This window comes from Sphaerodactylus townsendi, linkage group LG02 (genome assembly GCF_021028975.2).
Source record: "Sphaerodactylus townsendi isolate TG3544 linkage group LG02, MPM_Stown_v2.3, whole genome shotgun sequence".
NCBI lineage: Eukaryota > Metazoa > Chordata > Lepidosauria > Squamata > Sphaerodactylidae > Sphaerodactylus > Sphaerodactylus townsendi.
The window spans coordinates 30,883,718-30,902,245 of NC_059426.1; the positions used below are offsets into that span (position 1 = coordinate 30,883,718).

Consider the following 18,528-nt stretch of genomic DNA (forward strand, 5'->3'; position numbering starts at 1 on the left):
TACAGAAACACATTCCCGTGAAACATCAGCTGGGCGACTGAAGAAAGTTATATTTTATTATTTACCAACTCACCATTAGACAATTAAAAATGTCCACCTATTTATAATAAAAAGGTTAAGTTCTAACTTTTTTCTTTACAGTGACAGTGATCCATTGTATACCTCCTATGTGCGTAGGATGTTCCTACACAAGTAGGCTGGGTGCACATTTATCATTTAAAGCTTCAAAGTCTTCATGGATGAGGAAAAAAGAAGTTGCCTGGGCCAAAAAAAATGGTGATGAAACACATCAGTCAGTGTCTTGCTAGATCACAGCTAATAATGCAATCTTGTTACCACTGTAACCAATAACAAATTCTAATTTTGTTGTGAATCTGTCTGGCACTGACAGCTCATGAAAATTCACTTTTATACGTTCAACGTAAACCAAATTTTAGCATATGTTTAGGAAACTAAATGGGACCTTTTCAAGGTACACTCAAAAGATCAGCTGCTGAAACAACAGCTGGATGGAGTGGTCACGTGACACATTTCCAATTATAGAAATTGTGAACAAGGTCTTGTCTCACTGGAACACCCAGCAGCTGCTTCTTTCAAACAATAAATGACATTTAATTTTGCATACCATACCCTAGTTTAAAGGTCTCACTTGATAAAAAAAGGTGATGCTGTGACTCTCATTTCTCTCCCTTTTTGTAAACAGTTTTTATTTCAAAAAACAGTGCTGGAAATGTTAAATGAATTACAGTACTTAGAATAAAATATGATACATATTGATTTTGCTTGGAGTTGGCCCAAAAGCTAAAGTGAACCATAGTGATTATATGATATCAGTTATTCTGCCCTTCTGACCTCTGAAAAGACTATGATTGGGATTGAGTAATTCACCTAGCCAAAAATCACATAGGATTGGGGCTGTAGGGAAGCAGAGAATTGAGAAAGATCTAGTAGAAACCTTGGAAGGTTACAACCCAGTGCATTAAAATCACCAAATTCTGAACGTAGCTGTTTTTCATTCTCAGTTCCATCAACACATCTAATGCTCAACTTGTAGATCCTTAAGTCGAGAGCAGAGGTGTAGCTCCAAGGGGACAGGGGGGTGCATGATGCACCGGGCGCACACCCCCTTGGGGGGCATTCCTGGGCGGGACGGGGGCGGAGGATGCACTGGTGCACCGGGTGCTTTCCCCCCTTGATATGCCTCTGGTCGAGAGACTGTGCCATGAACAGACAAATCTTTCCACAAACCAAAAATGTCCTAGAATTGAGGCTCCCAGCATTCACCCAGTGATTTGATTCACAAATGATAAATTCAAGAAGAAATTTCCAAGAAATTCTACAATTGAATGGTATCAATTAGATTTATTTCTGGGTTAATATGTTTGATACATTTTGTTAATTCAGTGGGACATAGGAAAAGGTAACAGAAATAAACAAAAGAAGTCATACACTTAGTTATTACTCACTTTACTGGATATAAACTGATAGCTACCTTGTTACTGGCAAAGAATCAGCAAATATTGTTAACGTTTCAAGTATAGTAAAAGTTTAAGTACAATCAAAGCAAATATGGTAAAAGCTTTACGTTTAAATTAACTGATAAAAATAGCAAAAAAATAAATACAGTAAGTAGATTAAAAAGGTACGGGCAACAACGAAGTTCAAAACTTGCCAAACTTGTTAACAGATTTCATAAATGCAAAAAGAGCATGGAAGCTGATATCCACTCCCAGAATACTTCTAAAATAATGAGATGTCTCATACCTCTGTGGGATTAGCTAAGAATAAGATTTAATGATTAAGTCACAGTTGGAAAATACTTTCCAAAACACTCTCTGTACCACAGTGGCAGTGATTATTCAGAAATACAAATTCTGACATTGCATTTCCTTAAATACTTGTAGTTACAGTCACTAGCAAATCAACACTTGTCCTAATTAAGCAAATAATTTGAAATTTAAGCATTAAAGAGTCCCATCCGAAGGGGTGGGGGTGAATCCTCTTCTGGAAGCAGCAGGGCAGCCACACCGGTAGATTTGTCCTCTCTGGGGCACTCGCCCTGGCAGAGGGGTGAAACCACTGCCGTGCGGCCGCCCTCCCCCAGCAGTGGGATGCAGCAGAGGACACTGCCACAGCGCACCTCCACCACTGATATAGCAGGGGCTGGGGAGCAGCCAACATTAGTCAGTTGACTCCCGGCCTTTGCTGGTGGTACACCAGTGGGCCACAGTCTGTACTTAAGCCAGGCTTTTGGCCCATTGGGGCTTCTTAGTGGCAGGGAAGCTTTTTGACTTCCCTATGCTACTGGGAAGCCTTGTTGGGGGTGGCAGCTGGGCTCCCGGCTTGTGGATGGGGCTGCCCAGCACTATGTACAAATACATACACAATATACTGCATAAATATATATGATATAATTATATCTTCTTATAAACTATCCACTGTACATAATTTATTTTAATATTTTGAAATATATTAATCTCACTAAAACATGTAGAAGCAGCTTCATAAAAAGTACTGAGGTATGACTTTTACAGACTGTGCATATTGTTAAAATTAAGGTCAACCCATTACTTCCCAGAGTCCCTGCAGGGTGAATCCATCCTTCAGTTTCTCTATTGCAAGTCCCAGCTCTTCAGAAAAAACTGGTTCACGATCCTGTTGCTTTTTTCAAGAAATGGGGAGGCAGAGAGAAGATGCGAGCAAACAAAATTAAAATTGTGGATTATAGACAAAATTATGGATATAGCACGCAATTTCATTTGAAATAAAAAAAGAATTACCTTGTTACCATCGGCAAAATAAGCCTATAATACAAAAGTAATAAAACATTACAAACCTTAAAAAGAAACTGACATTATTTTTAAAGTTCACCATTAAAAGTTTGTTTTATTTAACCACAGAATCAAATAACACAATTCACCAAAAAACCTGCCATTATCTTTTAATCCTAAAACTAGTTTGTAAACTTCCTTTCCACTTCTTTTCTTCTGGTTTTAATTTACGCAGCTTCCTTTGAATGCCTCCTTTTTGTAATTTATGCAACTGTCTGGTTTTTTTGATACAGTATGAACAAGGTAAATCCAAAGTTCTCTATTTTCAGTAAGAAAGCTAATTTTACCTGTAAATATGTTATTTCTAGTAGGATGTACACAATCTAAACAATTCTGAGTCATTTGAAAGCATTCATTCCAGTTTGGTACCCAACAATAATACAGATGTCAAGAATGTTAACAATGTTACCACTAACAATAGCTTGATATCTCAGGTGCACGTGAAGCAAATATTACAAGCATCAAACGGGATAATCTACACCTTTTTCCTTAATTAAAAAGGAAGGCACCTAAAGGTGCTTAGCAAACTCACAAGCCATTTTCAATTTGCACCAAAGGAAGCTAAAAAGAGATGCAATTATATTTTGTCACCTAAAAATTAATTGTTATTGTTGTCATTAGCAGAATTGATGTTTGGCATAATAAACCTCATTCAAGCATACTACTTATACTTTCAAAGTAAAGGAACTTAACATGTTTCTGACAAATAGAGTTTTGTGAATACTTTTCACTTTTGTAATGTCACACTTCTGGATTGTAAGTTGTATCTAAAGTACCATCAGCAGACTTTGTTGACAGAATGGAATATCCCCCCTTTCTCCTTCCCGATGAGCTCCCCCAAATACAGTTCCAAGGAAACATGGTGTCATCAGTTTATGTGTGGGTGGCAGTGGAAGTTTCTAGTTGGAGAAGGGAATTTGAAATTACCACTTTTCTGCAGTGAAAAATGGCTTTTGGATCCAACCCCAACAAAAAAAAATAATCTAAGATTACTGCTAGCTCAAATGAAAGCCTAACAAACTACAAGCAAAATCTTCAAAACTGAGTGTTAATTAAAAAAAACCTTCTATAAATTATAAGTAGGCTTCCATTCCATTCCACAACTGAGAGTTTATATTTAATTTAAAAAACCTGGAACTATCTTCCCGCAGATCAAAAATATTTAAATGATAAGCAATGTTACCCTACCAAAAAGGTACTGATTTTAAAATTTTAAAATTTGCAATTAGATAAGTGTGTATAGGGTTAGATATTTAAAGGAACAGACTAACAAAGATCCTCATCTCATTCCTTCAGGTGTGTCTCTGACAGGTCTGGGGAAAAATAAACACGGCCATCTCAATTCTCCTATATCACTCCTTCCCCTAACTCCCTAGAATCATTTATCCTTTCCTGCTTCAAGGAGAAGGGTTTATTATATGGTAATTTTGCTTCAATTCTGCTTCAAAAAGACATTTGGCTCATGGCAATATCTGCCCCTTCGGGTGGGACATTCAAGCAAGATTATTCAACAACCCCCCCTCCCCCCAAGTAGTGGTGCGACCGCACTTGGAGTACCGTGTTCAGTTCTGGTCGCCACATCTCAAAAAGGATATCGAAGAGATAGAAAAAGTGCAGAGAAGGGCAACGAGGATGATTGAGGGACTGGAGCACCTTCCTTATGAGGAGAGGCTGCAGCGTTTGGGACTCTTTAGTTTGGAGAGGAGATGTCTGAGGGGGGATATGATTGAAGTCTATAAAATTATGCATGGGGTAGAAAATGTTGACCGAGAGAAATTTTTCTCTCTTTCTCACAACACTAGAACCAGGGGGCATACACTGAAAATGCTGGGGGGAAGAATTAGGACTAATAAAAGGAAATACTTCTTCACGCAACGTGTCATTGGTGTTTGGAATATGTTGCCACAGGGGGTGGTGATGGCCACCAACCTAGATAGCTTTAAAAGGGGCTTGGACAGATTAAAGGAGGAGAAATCGATTTATGGCTACCAATCTTGATCCTCTTTGATTTGAGATTGCAAATGCCTTAATAGACCAGATGCTTGGGAGCAACAGCCGCATTGCTTTCACATCCTGCAGGTGAGCTCCCAAAGGCACCTGTTGGGCCACTGCAAGTAGCAGAGAGCTGGACTAGATGGACTCTGGTCTGATCCAGCTGGCTTGTTCTTATGTTCTTATGATAAACCCTTTGTGCTGCTTTAGCCACATCCATTAGCATATGTAAGCATGAAAATGATTGGAGCTTGATGGTTCAAATATCCCAGTCCTCTCCTTCCCTGCCAGCCATAAGGTTGTAGCTGTGTCCTCCTGACCCACAAATAGAGTGCAGTCAAAATGGCTGAAATTCTGGGGTAAATTCTACAGAGGAGGGCATCTATTCACAAGACAGTCTTATTTTTCTGTAGATCCTTACCACAAAGGCATCTGTGTGCTCATCTGACTCTATCTCTACATCATCCTGCACTTGTTCCACTGTCAGGTCTTCTAGTCGCTGAGGCTGAAAATTAGCACATGTAAGCAAACATTACATAACTATCTAATTCTATTCCTTTTAATTTTTTTTAAAAAGCAACCAGCTTAATTCTCAAAAGGAATACCAAACTGAAATACCTTTTCTTCCATTTCATAATCCACTCCAAATATAGGATTCACGGAATAGACCTTATGCAATGAATTTATTTCCTTGGCTGCTTCCTGCAGTTTTTCAGCTGGGTCGATTTTAAATCCAAGGACATACCCTCCGGTCTATAAAACAGTCATATGTTAATGATTTTTCGTAATATGATTGTCAAACGGTTAGTATTTTAATGAAATAATAAGAATGACACCCCCCCCCCAAATCCTATTTAAAGCTATTCTTAGAAATTCATTTTGTCTTAGAAGAAATGTTAAGCAATTCTGCTTTCTAAGCTATATTTCTGAAGAAATGTAGCCATACTCAGAGAACTACTCAGGAGCCAACAATTTCAAGTCTAAACTTCCACTGGAAAAGGCACTCAAAAATAGCATGTGACCAAGATGACCTGCGGGTGTTTCATTCAGAGACCCGATGAGTCACCTGGTGGTCATTTATCATCCTCATTATTCAGGACAATCTTAGCTCAGCTTTCTGTCATACTATCATGACATCATAATCAAGGCAGCAACTTCCCTGGGGCTAAATGTCATGAAGTGCAGGTACTTCATTCAAGAAACAGCTTACTGGAGTTTCAAACAGTTATAAAGCTAAAGGAAATGAAATATGCTACTAAGGTTTCTTACCGCCTGAGAACTTTCAATGACAAGCGCCAAGCCAAACCTTGAGTCTCTGATCTTCACCGAGCGCTGGTTCCAAAGCAAAAACAAGGAGGAAATGTTTCATTTTATTTTAGAAGTGTCATTTAAATGTGATTCTTAACAGAACTATTTGCAATGTGAGTCTATGAAGGAAATTTTCTTTGAAAGTTTTCATTATCCTTGTAGTTGTAACAGAATCAATTTTAGCAAGGAAACACAACACCCAAAGCACAAAAAAGCACACAGAAGGTGTGTGAACTGTAAAGAAAATCTTATGCCCCATACAAAAACAATTACAGTGCAGTATTTTTAAGTTATTTCTTGGAAATCAAGCTGACTATGCTTTTAGAGAGAGAGAGGTTTTATTGTAGTGGTTAAAAGTATGAGCTCTGAGTCAAGTTCAAGTATGAGTTTAGCTATGGAATTAACAGGCAGACTCTGTAAATCTATTCTCTCAATTTCACTGTACTCACCCTCCATCAGGGGGATTACGATACTAGTGTACTTTATTGGGCTCACACAAAGGTATGTGAAGTCTAAATATGTTTTAGGTGGTGATGGAAACATTTTTTTCAGCATAGTCTGACTGTCAATCTGGGAAAAGAATATCCTCCAAACTCTTCAACCTAGCCTGGCAGAAAATCACCCATCCACTGGCTTCATTGTCATGCACTATGGATTGTCTAGTAAGGTAAAATGCACTGAGTTATCTGAAGCAGGTCTACTCAGGATCCTACTCAAGTCTATTGAGTGTGGCTTATTCCCAGGAAATATTCTTAGCACTGCACTGTAAATAATGTGTTCCCCTGGCAAGTCATTCAAAACAAGATTTATACTGAAAACAAGCAGAAACAGCCAGAAGCATTTTACTGGTTCTGGTGGGTTTTCCGGGCTGTGTGGCCGTGGTCTGGTATTTCCACAGCCCGGAAAACCCACCAGAACCAGTTGAATCTGGCTGTGAAAGCCTTTGACAGAAGCATTTGATCTTGATCAAGGTCACTAGAGTAACTTTGGGCCAAAGTGCAATTCTCCCATCCCCCACTACCTCCCCTGATTAAAAAACCTATATCTCAATCATCAGAGGAGGTACGACACACTAATCATGTTAGTGTGATCAACATCTAAAGATCTCTACCAAAGAAATCATAGTTTTTATATAACACATAACTTTAAAAAATAACTCGTATTACATTGATGTTTGCAGTTATATGTTTATTGTAATATGTAATATTACTTACAATTTGTAGATATGGTATGCTCACGTTAAAGCTATCATTCATATTAGCATGCCACACTATTCTCACATTTGTAATGAAAAAGGTACCCAGATTTCCCTAGATGCAAGAGAAAAGAAGTAAAAATGGAGGCGAGCAGAACAGTGTAAGCTATTTTGGGTCTACACTGGAGAGAAAGGTGGGGTAAAAACGAAGCAAGTAAATATTTCAACATAAATGGATGCTTGCCTAGAACTGATTTTGAGTGGCCATCTTTACTGTTACACTTACAGGTTCTGTGATGGGCCGGGGCAGATCAAGAACATTCTTGAACTGTAGGTCAAACACTAAAGCTCATATATCCTTCCCAAGGGAGGGTATCATTCTTCTAAGGCTGCTCCAAGAGGTGGAGCAAGTGCCTTCCCACTGAGTTCCTTCATACAAGTACAATTAGAACACGCAAAGAGAAAGATTGGAGAAAGCAGGAACGGGGACACAATGACCACTTGCATAGTATCAGCTACAGGTAAATAACCTGCTCTTCTTCTTCTTCTTCTGTCACATCTGCATATGGGAAATAAGCAAGTTGACATACCTGGGGTGGGCAGAAAGTCAACAGAAAGTGGCACAAAGAAACACCTAGCACAGACTAGCATCTTGTGATGTTTGCATGTCAAGAGTTTAGAACAAAATGGAAGTAAAGGCTGTGGCGACTCTTTCTTGAAGGGAAACCCTTTCCAGGAATGTTGAAAAAGTTGTTATCATTCATGTGAAATCTTCACCCTTATCCGAGAAGGGTGAAGATGCACTTGCTTTTCAGTTGGTATGGTCAAAGATGGTCAAAGCTGTCCATTGTAATAGACTTGAAAGGAAACTTTTTTTACTGTTTTGAGGACCCGTGTAGCAAAGGAAAAAATTGTATTTCTGCACCAAATCCATCATGGATAGTGGGACTTCTACTAATTCAGAGCAGTCAGAATCAGAATGTGTCTGCTTCTTTTTTTTCCCTTTTCACCTCTCTTCAGCGTCACTGGCCAATTTTAAATGATCTCAGGACTTTAGACCCCTTGCAACACACAGTTGATTTAGAAGGTCAGGATAGAGACAAAGATCCCAGATATCAGCTCCTTGAGTCACAGTCCAAGGTGTGGCCATCATAGTTAAAAGGTCTGAACCAGCAGGAAGTGGCATGGTAGACTATTGTTCTAGCATTGTTCACAATGGTACCAGACCAGGCATTGTTGGTTCTAGTGACTTTGTCATGCAAGAGCACATAGAAATGGTAGGTGGATTCCGCCTGGGCCAATAACAGCGGTGTGAACACGGTGTAAACAATTTACACCATTTTAAACCATTTTACACAGTTTTCACACCGTTGTTTTTGGCCCATGCGGATTCCACAATAGATTGGTTCCTTCTTGCTTGTTTGGTAAATTTTCAGCAGTGGAAACAAGCATCAGTATTCTGTGCTTCATCAAAGCATAACAGACAAAGGTCATGCCCATCATGAGAGAGTAAAATTACCTCTCACTGTGTATCACAAGAGTACTTTTACCTGATACACTGATGCTATATCAGTAACTGAAATTGTCTTACTCATGCACAAACTGCTGTCAGTTCCTTGATATGCATGTAAACCCTGAGCAAATCGACAGGGCCAAAGGTCACAGGTTTCATGGAACAAGCAACAGGACAGTAAAATTTGCACCTGACACTGCAAGTCATGCCTGCTGTCACAAAGCTGTTGTGCTATCTAAATCCTTTTCGGAGACACAGCCTCCAACCCCTGCCAGCATTTTTGAGATTCAAAATAAGACTACAACACAGGGAATGGAAAAAAGGAACTTTGCTCCACTGATAATCTAAGACAGACACACGCTTCTCTGCAATACAATGTAACTTTGATCATATTATTAACAGTGTACAAGGTCTTAAAATATTCAGTTGAACTTTACAATACCATGTGCGAGTCCTCGATCACATTTGGTGGGAGACAATATAAAGCACATTCTTAGTATCATTCTAAGGATTCACCTCTTGTATTTCACAATACCTGATCACTAGATAAATTCCAGACGCCATTGATTTTGTCATATACTTGTTCCTTTGGTAACAATCTTAACTGCTTGTTCTGAATTAATGCACATCTCAGTTTAAGATCACGGTACATTTTTGATGTTTCATACGCTCTGGAAAATAAGATATATACACATTGTTTAAATAAACAGTGACAAACCTGAAAACTGTTTAAACTAACTTATACCAATCCCTTTTAATTTTGCTGCACTGAAAAATTATTTGAGCAATGAGGTCATACCTTTGGGAAAAAGAAAAATTTTAAAAATAATTTACTTTTTAAAAAAACTATCATCTGCTGTCTTTTCGCAATGTTTAATCACTATTGTTTATATCTGAAGTCAGGGAGACGCATTTATTTTATACAACCTTGTATTGAATAGTCAAACATACCCCAACCTGTAGATACTTACATGCCCAGTTTGGGGCCACTTTGACAGAATGGAGACTTTTCTCCAAACCCTGAGGACCCTCAGGCTTGAAAAAACATCCTAAAACTAAAGGGGGGAGGGGTTACTGAGTGAGCTGTTCTCTGAACGCAGGCAAGAAGCAGAGGTTGCAGCTTGCCCTCCCTTGGGAGATGACAATGAGGCAGCCATGACAGAACCAGCTATAGCTGCCATCCCCCCACTGTGAAGCTCAGGCAAGTGGAGGAGAAAGCAGAAGAGGAGCTGCTGTTTTCTCCCTTCCACCAATACAATGGAGAATCCCCTCCTCATTAGTTCCCTACAAATAATGCTCCTTGATGGCTGCAAGGAATTGGTGGGGGAGAGCCACCTTCCACTGTTGCCCTCAGAACAGTGGAGAAGATAAATGGTTGGTCCTAATAGTGGGACACAAGCACTACGTTGGGAACGGGATAGATGAAAACACAAAACTGGTATTTATACATATTTTCCCCAATCAAACACTTTTCCTAAGAACAACTATTCATGCTCACAGTGTGCACAGACTCCAATAGGATCCTCTTTGTGTACAAGAAACAATAGGACATCCACAGTTCTATCTTCCAAGCATGGAAAACTACACAGGATCTCAATGTATACATGACAAATGAATCCCACATGACATGGCACAGCAGCTCCATTTCCAAAAATGCCCACAAACCAGTGCATGAAGAAATGGCAACATCTTCCCTTAAGATGTTTAGTGGTTTTTGATACATAAGTATCTCTGGATCTAATTATTTGATAATTCAGTTCACCTATGAAGATGTAAATTTAGTTTTACATTTTTAAAAAATCACATGAAAGGCAAACTGCCCTTTCTACGCGCTAACAAAACATGAACTTCACAGTATCCATGTACATAGAATGGACATTCTCTTATAAAGCAGATACATTTTTCTGACTCCTGTTGTTCAGTAGACTGTGCCATCTGAATGTATAAAATAGCAGGTTCAGTCACTGTCCATATTTAGCTGGGATAGCACCATTTTCTAGTCTCTATGGCAAATCACTGTCCTTTTTGCCTCCCATGACTACCCTATTAACATTATTTATTTATTTATTTATTAAATTTATGGTGTTAACAAATATATTGACATATTAACAAATGGTGCTATTAACATTCTGTTAATGTAAGTATTAGAATTGTTGTCCTTCAGTTTTCACTGTATTCCTCCCATCTACAGAAGATACATTTCCAACTATGCCCACCTACATGTAAGGGGGAGGGCGGGGGTTGCATCTGGTTTCCAGCGCTCACATATGAAAATGTATGAGCATAAATATAAAGGCAACTAAACACCCCATTCCACATATACCAGATGAAGGTGTACAATTTGAACTGTTATAGGTAGCAGAACAATAATCTCTTCTGGATATCTTTAATCCAGGAAAACTCTTGGGTTTTAAATCACTAGAGGGCAGCTGTTGCGTAAATGAACTATACAGCAGACCAATCTGTGACAGGGAAGTTCCTGGGGAGTGATCGTTGAGACAAGAATAGGGATGTTGGGATCCCTTGTGGATTTCTAGTTCCGTCTGTGAAACATTGCAGTATTTATCTTTAAAAATAGTCTCAAACAGCAGGGTTGGTAAACTGACACTCGGAAGAGATGGACCGTTAAAATGACTCATGCAAGGATTGGGATCACTGGGTCTTTGCAACTCACACATGATTTTGTATCTGTATTAGACCATGCAATTATTGCTACAGGGAACAGAACACAGAGCAGGTGCACTCTAATCTGGAGAACAGCGTTTGATTCCCCGCTCTGCCACTTGAGCTGTGGAGGCTTATCTGGTGAACTAGATTAGCTTATGCACTCCAACACATGCCAGTTGGGTGACCTTGGGCTTTTCGGAGCTCTCTCAGCCCCATCCACCTCACAGGGTGCTTGATGTGGGGGGGGGGGAGGGAAAGGAGTTTGTAAGCCCCTTTGAGTCTCCTTACAGGAGAGAAAGGGGGGATATGAATCCAACTCTCCTCCTCCTCCTCCTTTTCTTTTTCGTATCTTTGTGTGGGGTGATGGGCTGTACCTGAAATAATTGCATTGTATCTGAGCACTTTAATCAGCAAAATGTGGAACCTGACAGATGGGGCTACGACAAGAAATTCTTTCACTGGATATAACTCATTGTGTCTAAAACAGTCTATGCATTCACTACGGCAGTGGTTCTCAACCTTCCTAATGCCGTGACCCTTTAATACAGTTCCTCATGTTGTGGTGACCTCCAACACTAACACTTATCCATTTTACAGATGGAGAACACTGATGCAGAGAGTCTTAGGCGACCCCTATGAAAGGGTCGTTCGACCCCCAAAGGGGTCGCGACCCACAGGTTGAGAACCACTGAACTATGGGAACCAAAACTTCAAATTCTAACAAGCAGCACAGAGCTAACAGTTCATAGATGCTCATATATGAGATAAGCAGTCAAGTACATTTCAACCTGAAATGGTAAATAGCATGTTCTATGCTTATTCCAAGTTAGATATGTTCCATAAAAATTGCAAATTATATTAAATTCAAGCCAACAGAAAAGTGTCACTTTAAAATTATGATCGTTTACACACAACATACGACCAAATCAATCTCATTAGCATTGTGTTTCTGTGAGAATTTCTTGCTCCCAAATAGCAACAAGAATATTTTCAGCTCAAGTACCTGTGTACAGCTATAACTGATGTAAAAAGTCTGGGACTGCCAGGAACCACGTTGGTAAATATGAATTCAAAACGGGTGGCGTTGCATCTGGTTAATATATAAAGTGCTTCTGTCTGGCCTCTTAATTTCTATAAAGGAAGAATATGACAGTATTTTGGCCCTGTAGTTCCAAAAGAAATCTACAAAACACTAATGTCACTAATTTAATTCATTTCTGATATAACAATTCTATACACAGCCATGTATAATTGAATTATCATTATGGTAAGATAAACTAGTAAGTAATTAATGTTCTAACTATATCTGTTTTTAAAGATCTCAAATGGTTTCAGTATGATTCTATTTCTGTGAAAGAAGTGAATTTTGACATAACATGGGTTCAAAACATAACTTACTGAGAAGATCCAGTGAAGTCCATGACTTGCTTAAAAGTAATAACTGGAAAGTTATGTAGTTTAATAACAGTACTTTATGTTACTTGCACCAAATATAAAACTTGTTTCTTAAACTTACCGAGTTAGCCATCCTTGTTGTTATATTCACAAAACAATTATAACCAACAGCTAAGTAATTAGGAGACAAAAAAATATATTGGTGAATATGAAACAAGAACACCACAGATGCTATTCAGTTCTGCATTCGTTTCAAGGCTGCATTTTATGCACTGAAAAGTACCATAAAATCCTGCTTATCCAAAATATAGCTGACATAAGTTTTACCAAACATCACTCCAACACAAAAGATTTTTTTTCTAGCAGCCAACACACAGCACCTGAATTAAGGAACAACTTACTCACAATTTCTCATGTTTGTTAAAACATTGTAACAACCTCAGAGTTGTCAAATATTTAATACCGAAACTCTGATGCTAAATTAGAATGCTTTATATTAATTAACATTAATTTTCTGTGATGCTCAGAATATTTTAGAACTATTTTAGATGATCCGAGAAACTTTATTAATTATATAACATAAAGTCATTATTACAGTACATAATTATGCAATTAAAACCATTACTTAAGAATGAACTCTGCTAAAGCTAAAGTCTCTTCCACAATTTTAATACTTTGCTATAGACTGCTATATAGAAAAATCAGTGTCATCTGATCCCATTAACTGCTATAACCTAAATGTCCCTTTGAAACCACAGCAAATGGTATCTTCTTTCCAATTAACCATGCATTCACCTATGTACACATACACATACTCTCAGACTAACGGGATTGGCAGCTAAAATGACACCATCACAAATTGTTATTATACCTGCAATATTGTGTATTCCCACACATAAAGAGGTGTGACGCTGGCTAACCCAGAACCAGTCCCTGTACTAACACTAAAATTACAGCTACACCAATGTTTTTATCCCGCTGTATCACAAACGGTGCAATTCAGCCATACCTTTAACATTCAGCAACTTGCTAAACAAATTACAATCTGTACCTTTATGCCTTCAACATATACCACCATAGGAGGAAACACAGAACATATATTAACAGGAGAAGAACACTTACAGAGATTGACTCTAGGTAGTGCTATTGAGTGCCAGATAATCCGTAAGTTTGTTACCAAGAGTCTACCTGGAGGGTAAAAACAAACAAACATTTACTAGATAAATTTATAACCAGATAATTGTAATACTGGAAAGCTAAAAGAGATCTGAAGGTTTTCTAGTCCAGTCCCACTGTGTCAGGCAAGATCCTCACTATCTAGCACCCCTAGCCATAGAGTAGTTGTCTGCATCCATTTGCCTGAATTCTTATAATAATACTCTACAAGGAAAACAAAGTAGAACAAAACAAACAGCAGCAAAGATAGATTAAGCGAGAGGACTCCCAAAAGTAAATGCAAAATATCTCACCCTGCTATTCAGACCTAGGGGAGAGGGAGCTAATACCTGATATTTTTAAATGAGTGAATCTTGAACATCTGTACTGACACATTCTTTGACTCTAAATACTGGCACAGAAGTCCTACTATGATTTCATCACATAGCTATGATGATACCTTCTGTGATGCTCCAAAAGTTATTACTGGTATTATAATTCAAGACAAGCAAGCTGGGTATCTACCTAATAAGAATGGATTAGCAGACTTAACTGCAGCAATTAAAATGATAGCGCAAACATGATAGTACAGATAAAATAATTTTTTAAAAATTCTGAGCAATAAGATCAGAATTAAACAAAATTTGAATGTGATGCATAAACAGCCCAATTCAGAGGGCAGGTATAACAGTAGCACTGCTAGATGGTTCCTTTTGTGCATTTCCATTAAAAAAAAAGTGTGGGGGGGGGGGATACTGATGGCCAGACAACATAGCAAAGCAAGACTGGGAATATTTACTGGGCCACCTAAAGATGCTTTTAACATTCAAAATCCTTCACAGCTTGAGATCCATACGGCAATATGCCATATTTTTATATGTATGCATATTTACCACCTTAAGTTACAACAGCAGGTACCATTAATTTGGGTCATTTCTGTAATAGCTCTGGTTTTATGGAATTCATTCCCTAAAACTTGGACAGCCATGTTAGTTTGTAGCAGGAGCAAAATTTGAGACCAAAAGTACTTTAAACAACAACATATCCAGAGCACAGGTTTTCAAGAACCAAAGCTTGAATTACTATAGGCAAAGAACAGGTGTCTTTTGCTGCTGAAATGTACTATATGACACATTTCAGCATTTTGCTTATTCAGTGGTATTGAAGTTGGACATAAAGACCCCATTTTAACGGAAGGAAATTGTCCAAAGCTATTTTTCTCCCTTCAAGAAATGAAATCAGTTCAGAACTGCCTGGTATGAGAAATGTGATGAGTTTTTTATTCAGCAGAAAAAACTGTTGGCTTTTGTTTCATTAGGTAAACACAACTGGACTATGTTTTGGAAATTTACAATGTCATTTTCCATATCTGCAATATATCTGTGGGTTTAGTTTTAAAAAACCTTGCATTTTCAACTTGAAAAGAAAAAAAGCACTAAGTGCACAACACAGACCAATAGTTTGACCTACTTTATACTGTTACAACTATGTATGGAGTCTATACTACAGGTTACCTTTATCTCCATTGTTTCCTTTGGTATCTTCAATAGAATCCAAACAGTCAATGAGAATTTCTCCTGCTCTCATTTTCATTTGTCTAAAACAACATCATAATTCTTAGACACTGTATTACCAGTTGCTTGCTTTTGCACAGTTAAAATATAAAATTCACATTCTATGCATGAAAAATTGAGTTTTTTCACATCTTTAACAGCACCCACTGAGGTGGATAAAAATTGTGTTCTACTGTTCAGCAATTTTGTTCTATTGCAATGGTCTTCCTAAAACTAGGATTCAATTTTAACCCCAAGAAGACAGTATGGAACCCATGGAGTTGGTAGGACCCAACAGGAAATCAGATACCATCTCAGTCATGTGACAGGAAGAGGGAGCCAGCTTCAATTACTTCAGTGTTATGGTAAGGGTCACAGCCAGCAGCAGTTCAAGGCAGGAAGCAACAGGAAACAAGGTATACTTCAGTGAGGAACATGCCAAGGGTCACAGTCATGGAGGAATCTTCTCCATTGAATGATCTCCATTGAATGATCTCACCTCCACTTGGACTGTTCCTCTCAGCAAGTATCCAATAGAAGAATGACAGTCTTGCATACTACTTATATGCAGCAGCAGTGGTGGGATCCAAACATTTTAATAACAGGTTCCGATGGTGGTGGGATTCAAACAGTGGTGCTGCCGCACACACGCACCTCCTTTATTCAGTTCGAGCCCTTTTTAAAATTTAGCACTTTTGAAGATATGCAGTCCATTTTAAGTTGTTAAAGGGGCAATCATCCTTCACAAGTGGAGGATAAAACATTTTCCATTTGAAACTCCATGATAATGAATTTTGCAGTCTGAGGGATAAAATCCACACAGATTTTTTTTTCTAACGGGCATTAACTGGTCCCTGGGAAAAGTTTGCAAAATACAGAAAAATGAACGGCGCAAATCCACACAAAACCACTCCATTCCAAAGCTATTCATTTCAATGGGCTTCAACTGAAGTGACTCTGTTTAGGACAGTACGCTTTACTGTAATAAATTGTTTACACATATAAGGTGTTTGTGCGGAGAACAGTCTGGGATATTCATTTGAACTAAGTCGCAGCATATAAAACCGTGTTTATTAAAGCAAACAAGTAAATGTTTGCGAGAGAAAAGCACAGATTTATTACAGGCGTTTCTCTCCCGCTTTTCAACAACAGCCGCCGCCCCCGAGCCGTTCCTAGAGCGAGAATAACTCACTGCGAGGAGATGTCGAAGCGGACATCCCGGTCCTCCCACAGCGAGTCCGCCGTGGACGCCATGACGACCTCCCACTGCCTTTTCGGCGTCCACCGCGCTGTTCCTTGGCAACCCTACTAACGTGGCCGACGAGGGACAAACTTCCTGCTTGCGGACGCAGCCTGCGTGTGCTTGCGCCAGATATCTGTTTGAGAATCGTCTACAGCGCCCCCTACCGGTTGAAGTTTTTTCTCTTCCTCTCGTTTTATACATCGGCCCTCCTCCAAGACGCTCTGATCCTGGCAAGCTTTACAGCAGAGTGTGGATTTGAACCTAGATCCCAGCCGGACATTAATTACTACACTACACTGGCTATCAAAGTAGATCACTTCTGAGTGTAAAGCCGTAGTTTTGCTTTAAGTAAGAAGCCCTCAGGGACACTGGTCTCAACTTTTGGATGATAGGTCCTTATTAGATATATTTATGGTCCTTCACTAGGTAAAAAGTAAAAGGGATGGATTCTCATGGATCCTCTACTTTATAAAGGAGGACTCCCTCCAAACCAGTATCAAATCACCTGTGGAAGTCAGGACTTCCTGACTAAAAAAACATGGATCCAACATTTTGTGGCGCTGCAGCAGCATTAAAATATGAATCCAAGGCATGGATTCTCATGGATTTATAGGATTTTTACATTGAAACAAAATAAAACCACCATGATACTTTAAACCATGCCATACTCTGAAGATGCCAGCCACAGATGCAGGCGAAATGTCAGGAGAAAATGCTACTGGAACATGGCCATACAACCTGGAAAACCCATATCACTCTAGTGATTCTGGCCATGAAAGCCTTCAACAATATTTTCTTGCTTAAGTGACCATTTTATTAAGCAAAAAAAAGTAAATGTGAGAAAAAGTTAGAAATATGGGAATTAACTGTGTGGTTTCAGAAAACACATTTTTGGTAATCATCAGTTTTCGAGGTCTGAGGATGTAGACAAGTTACTGGCACATATGCAGCCTACCACTAGTCCTCTGGACCCATGTCCATCCTGGCTAATAAAAGCTAGCTGTGCATTTGGGGTGTGGGGGTGGGGGGTTGGTGGTGATCCTATGGGCTCAGGAGGTGGTAAATTCCTCTTTGATGGAGGGAATAGTACTACGCTTCTGAAAGAGGCAACATAATGCTAACACTCTGAGGATTCATGAGGATTAGTGCTTCAAAACCATGTTTCTGCACTGTGGCAGTGCCACAAAGCAGTGGATGTTTGATCTTTCTGCTTTGCCACTGTTTTTGTGCCACTGTGGTGTCATGATGCATTGGATTCATGATTGTTATGTTCAGATCTGTGACTAGGGATATGGCCTGTGATCTGATTGTGATTTTGGGATGACCTAGAGCAAAAATCATGAGGATGTGCTTTGCAACCACATTTTTGGGTCACTGTGGTGCCACGCCTCACATCCATGATTGTTGTAATCAGAACTGTGGCTAGGGACATGACCTGTGAACTGAGGGTGATTTTGGGGTGACCTAGAGCAAAAATAATGAGGATTCATGCTTTGCAACCACATTTTTGGGCCACTATGGTGTCACAAAACATTGGATGCCTGATGTTTGTGGTTTTGCATGTAAACTAATTCATGTTCTACACAGTATCATGGAGGTTTCATTTCATTTCAACGTAAAAATCATATGAATTCATGAGAATCCATTTAAAATCATCTGAATCTGACTTTTACCCA

The 18,528-nt window shown here is 39.0% G+C and overlaps 1 protein-coding gene across 2 annotated transcripts; it reads right to left on the minus strand.

Moving 5' to 3' along the window:
• Positions 1–1,347: 1,347 nt before the first annotated feature.
• BBS5 (Bardet-Biedl syndrome 5) lies at positions 1,348–16,923 on the minus strand. Of its 2 annotated transcripts, XM_048484206.1 has the most exons (12): positions 16,802–16,923; positions 15,571–15,653; positions 14,024–14,089; positions 13,023–13,072; positions 12,510–12,637; positions 9,375–9,510; positions 7,346–7,441; positions 6,093–6,155; positions 5,442–5,576; positions 5,245–5,328; positions 2,781–2,804; positions 1,348–2,661 (listed from the first exon to the last, which is right to left on the minus strand). In XM_048484206.1, exons 1-12 carry the CDS (start codon positions 16,861–16,863, stop codon positions 2,560–2,562), a joined length of 1,029 nt encoding a protein of 342 aa, XP_048340163.1. In that variant the 5' UTR covers positions 16,864–16,923; the 3' UTR covers positions 1,348–2,559. The 2 variants fall into 2 exon arrangements, with proteins under 2 accessions (XP_048340163.1, XP_048340164.1); XM_048484207.1 differs by lacking the exon at positions 15,571–15,653 and having other exon boundaries at positions 16,802–16,921.
• Positions 16,924–18,528: the final 1,605 nt, after the last annotated feature.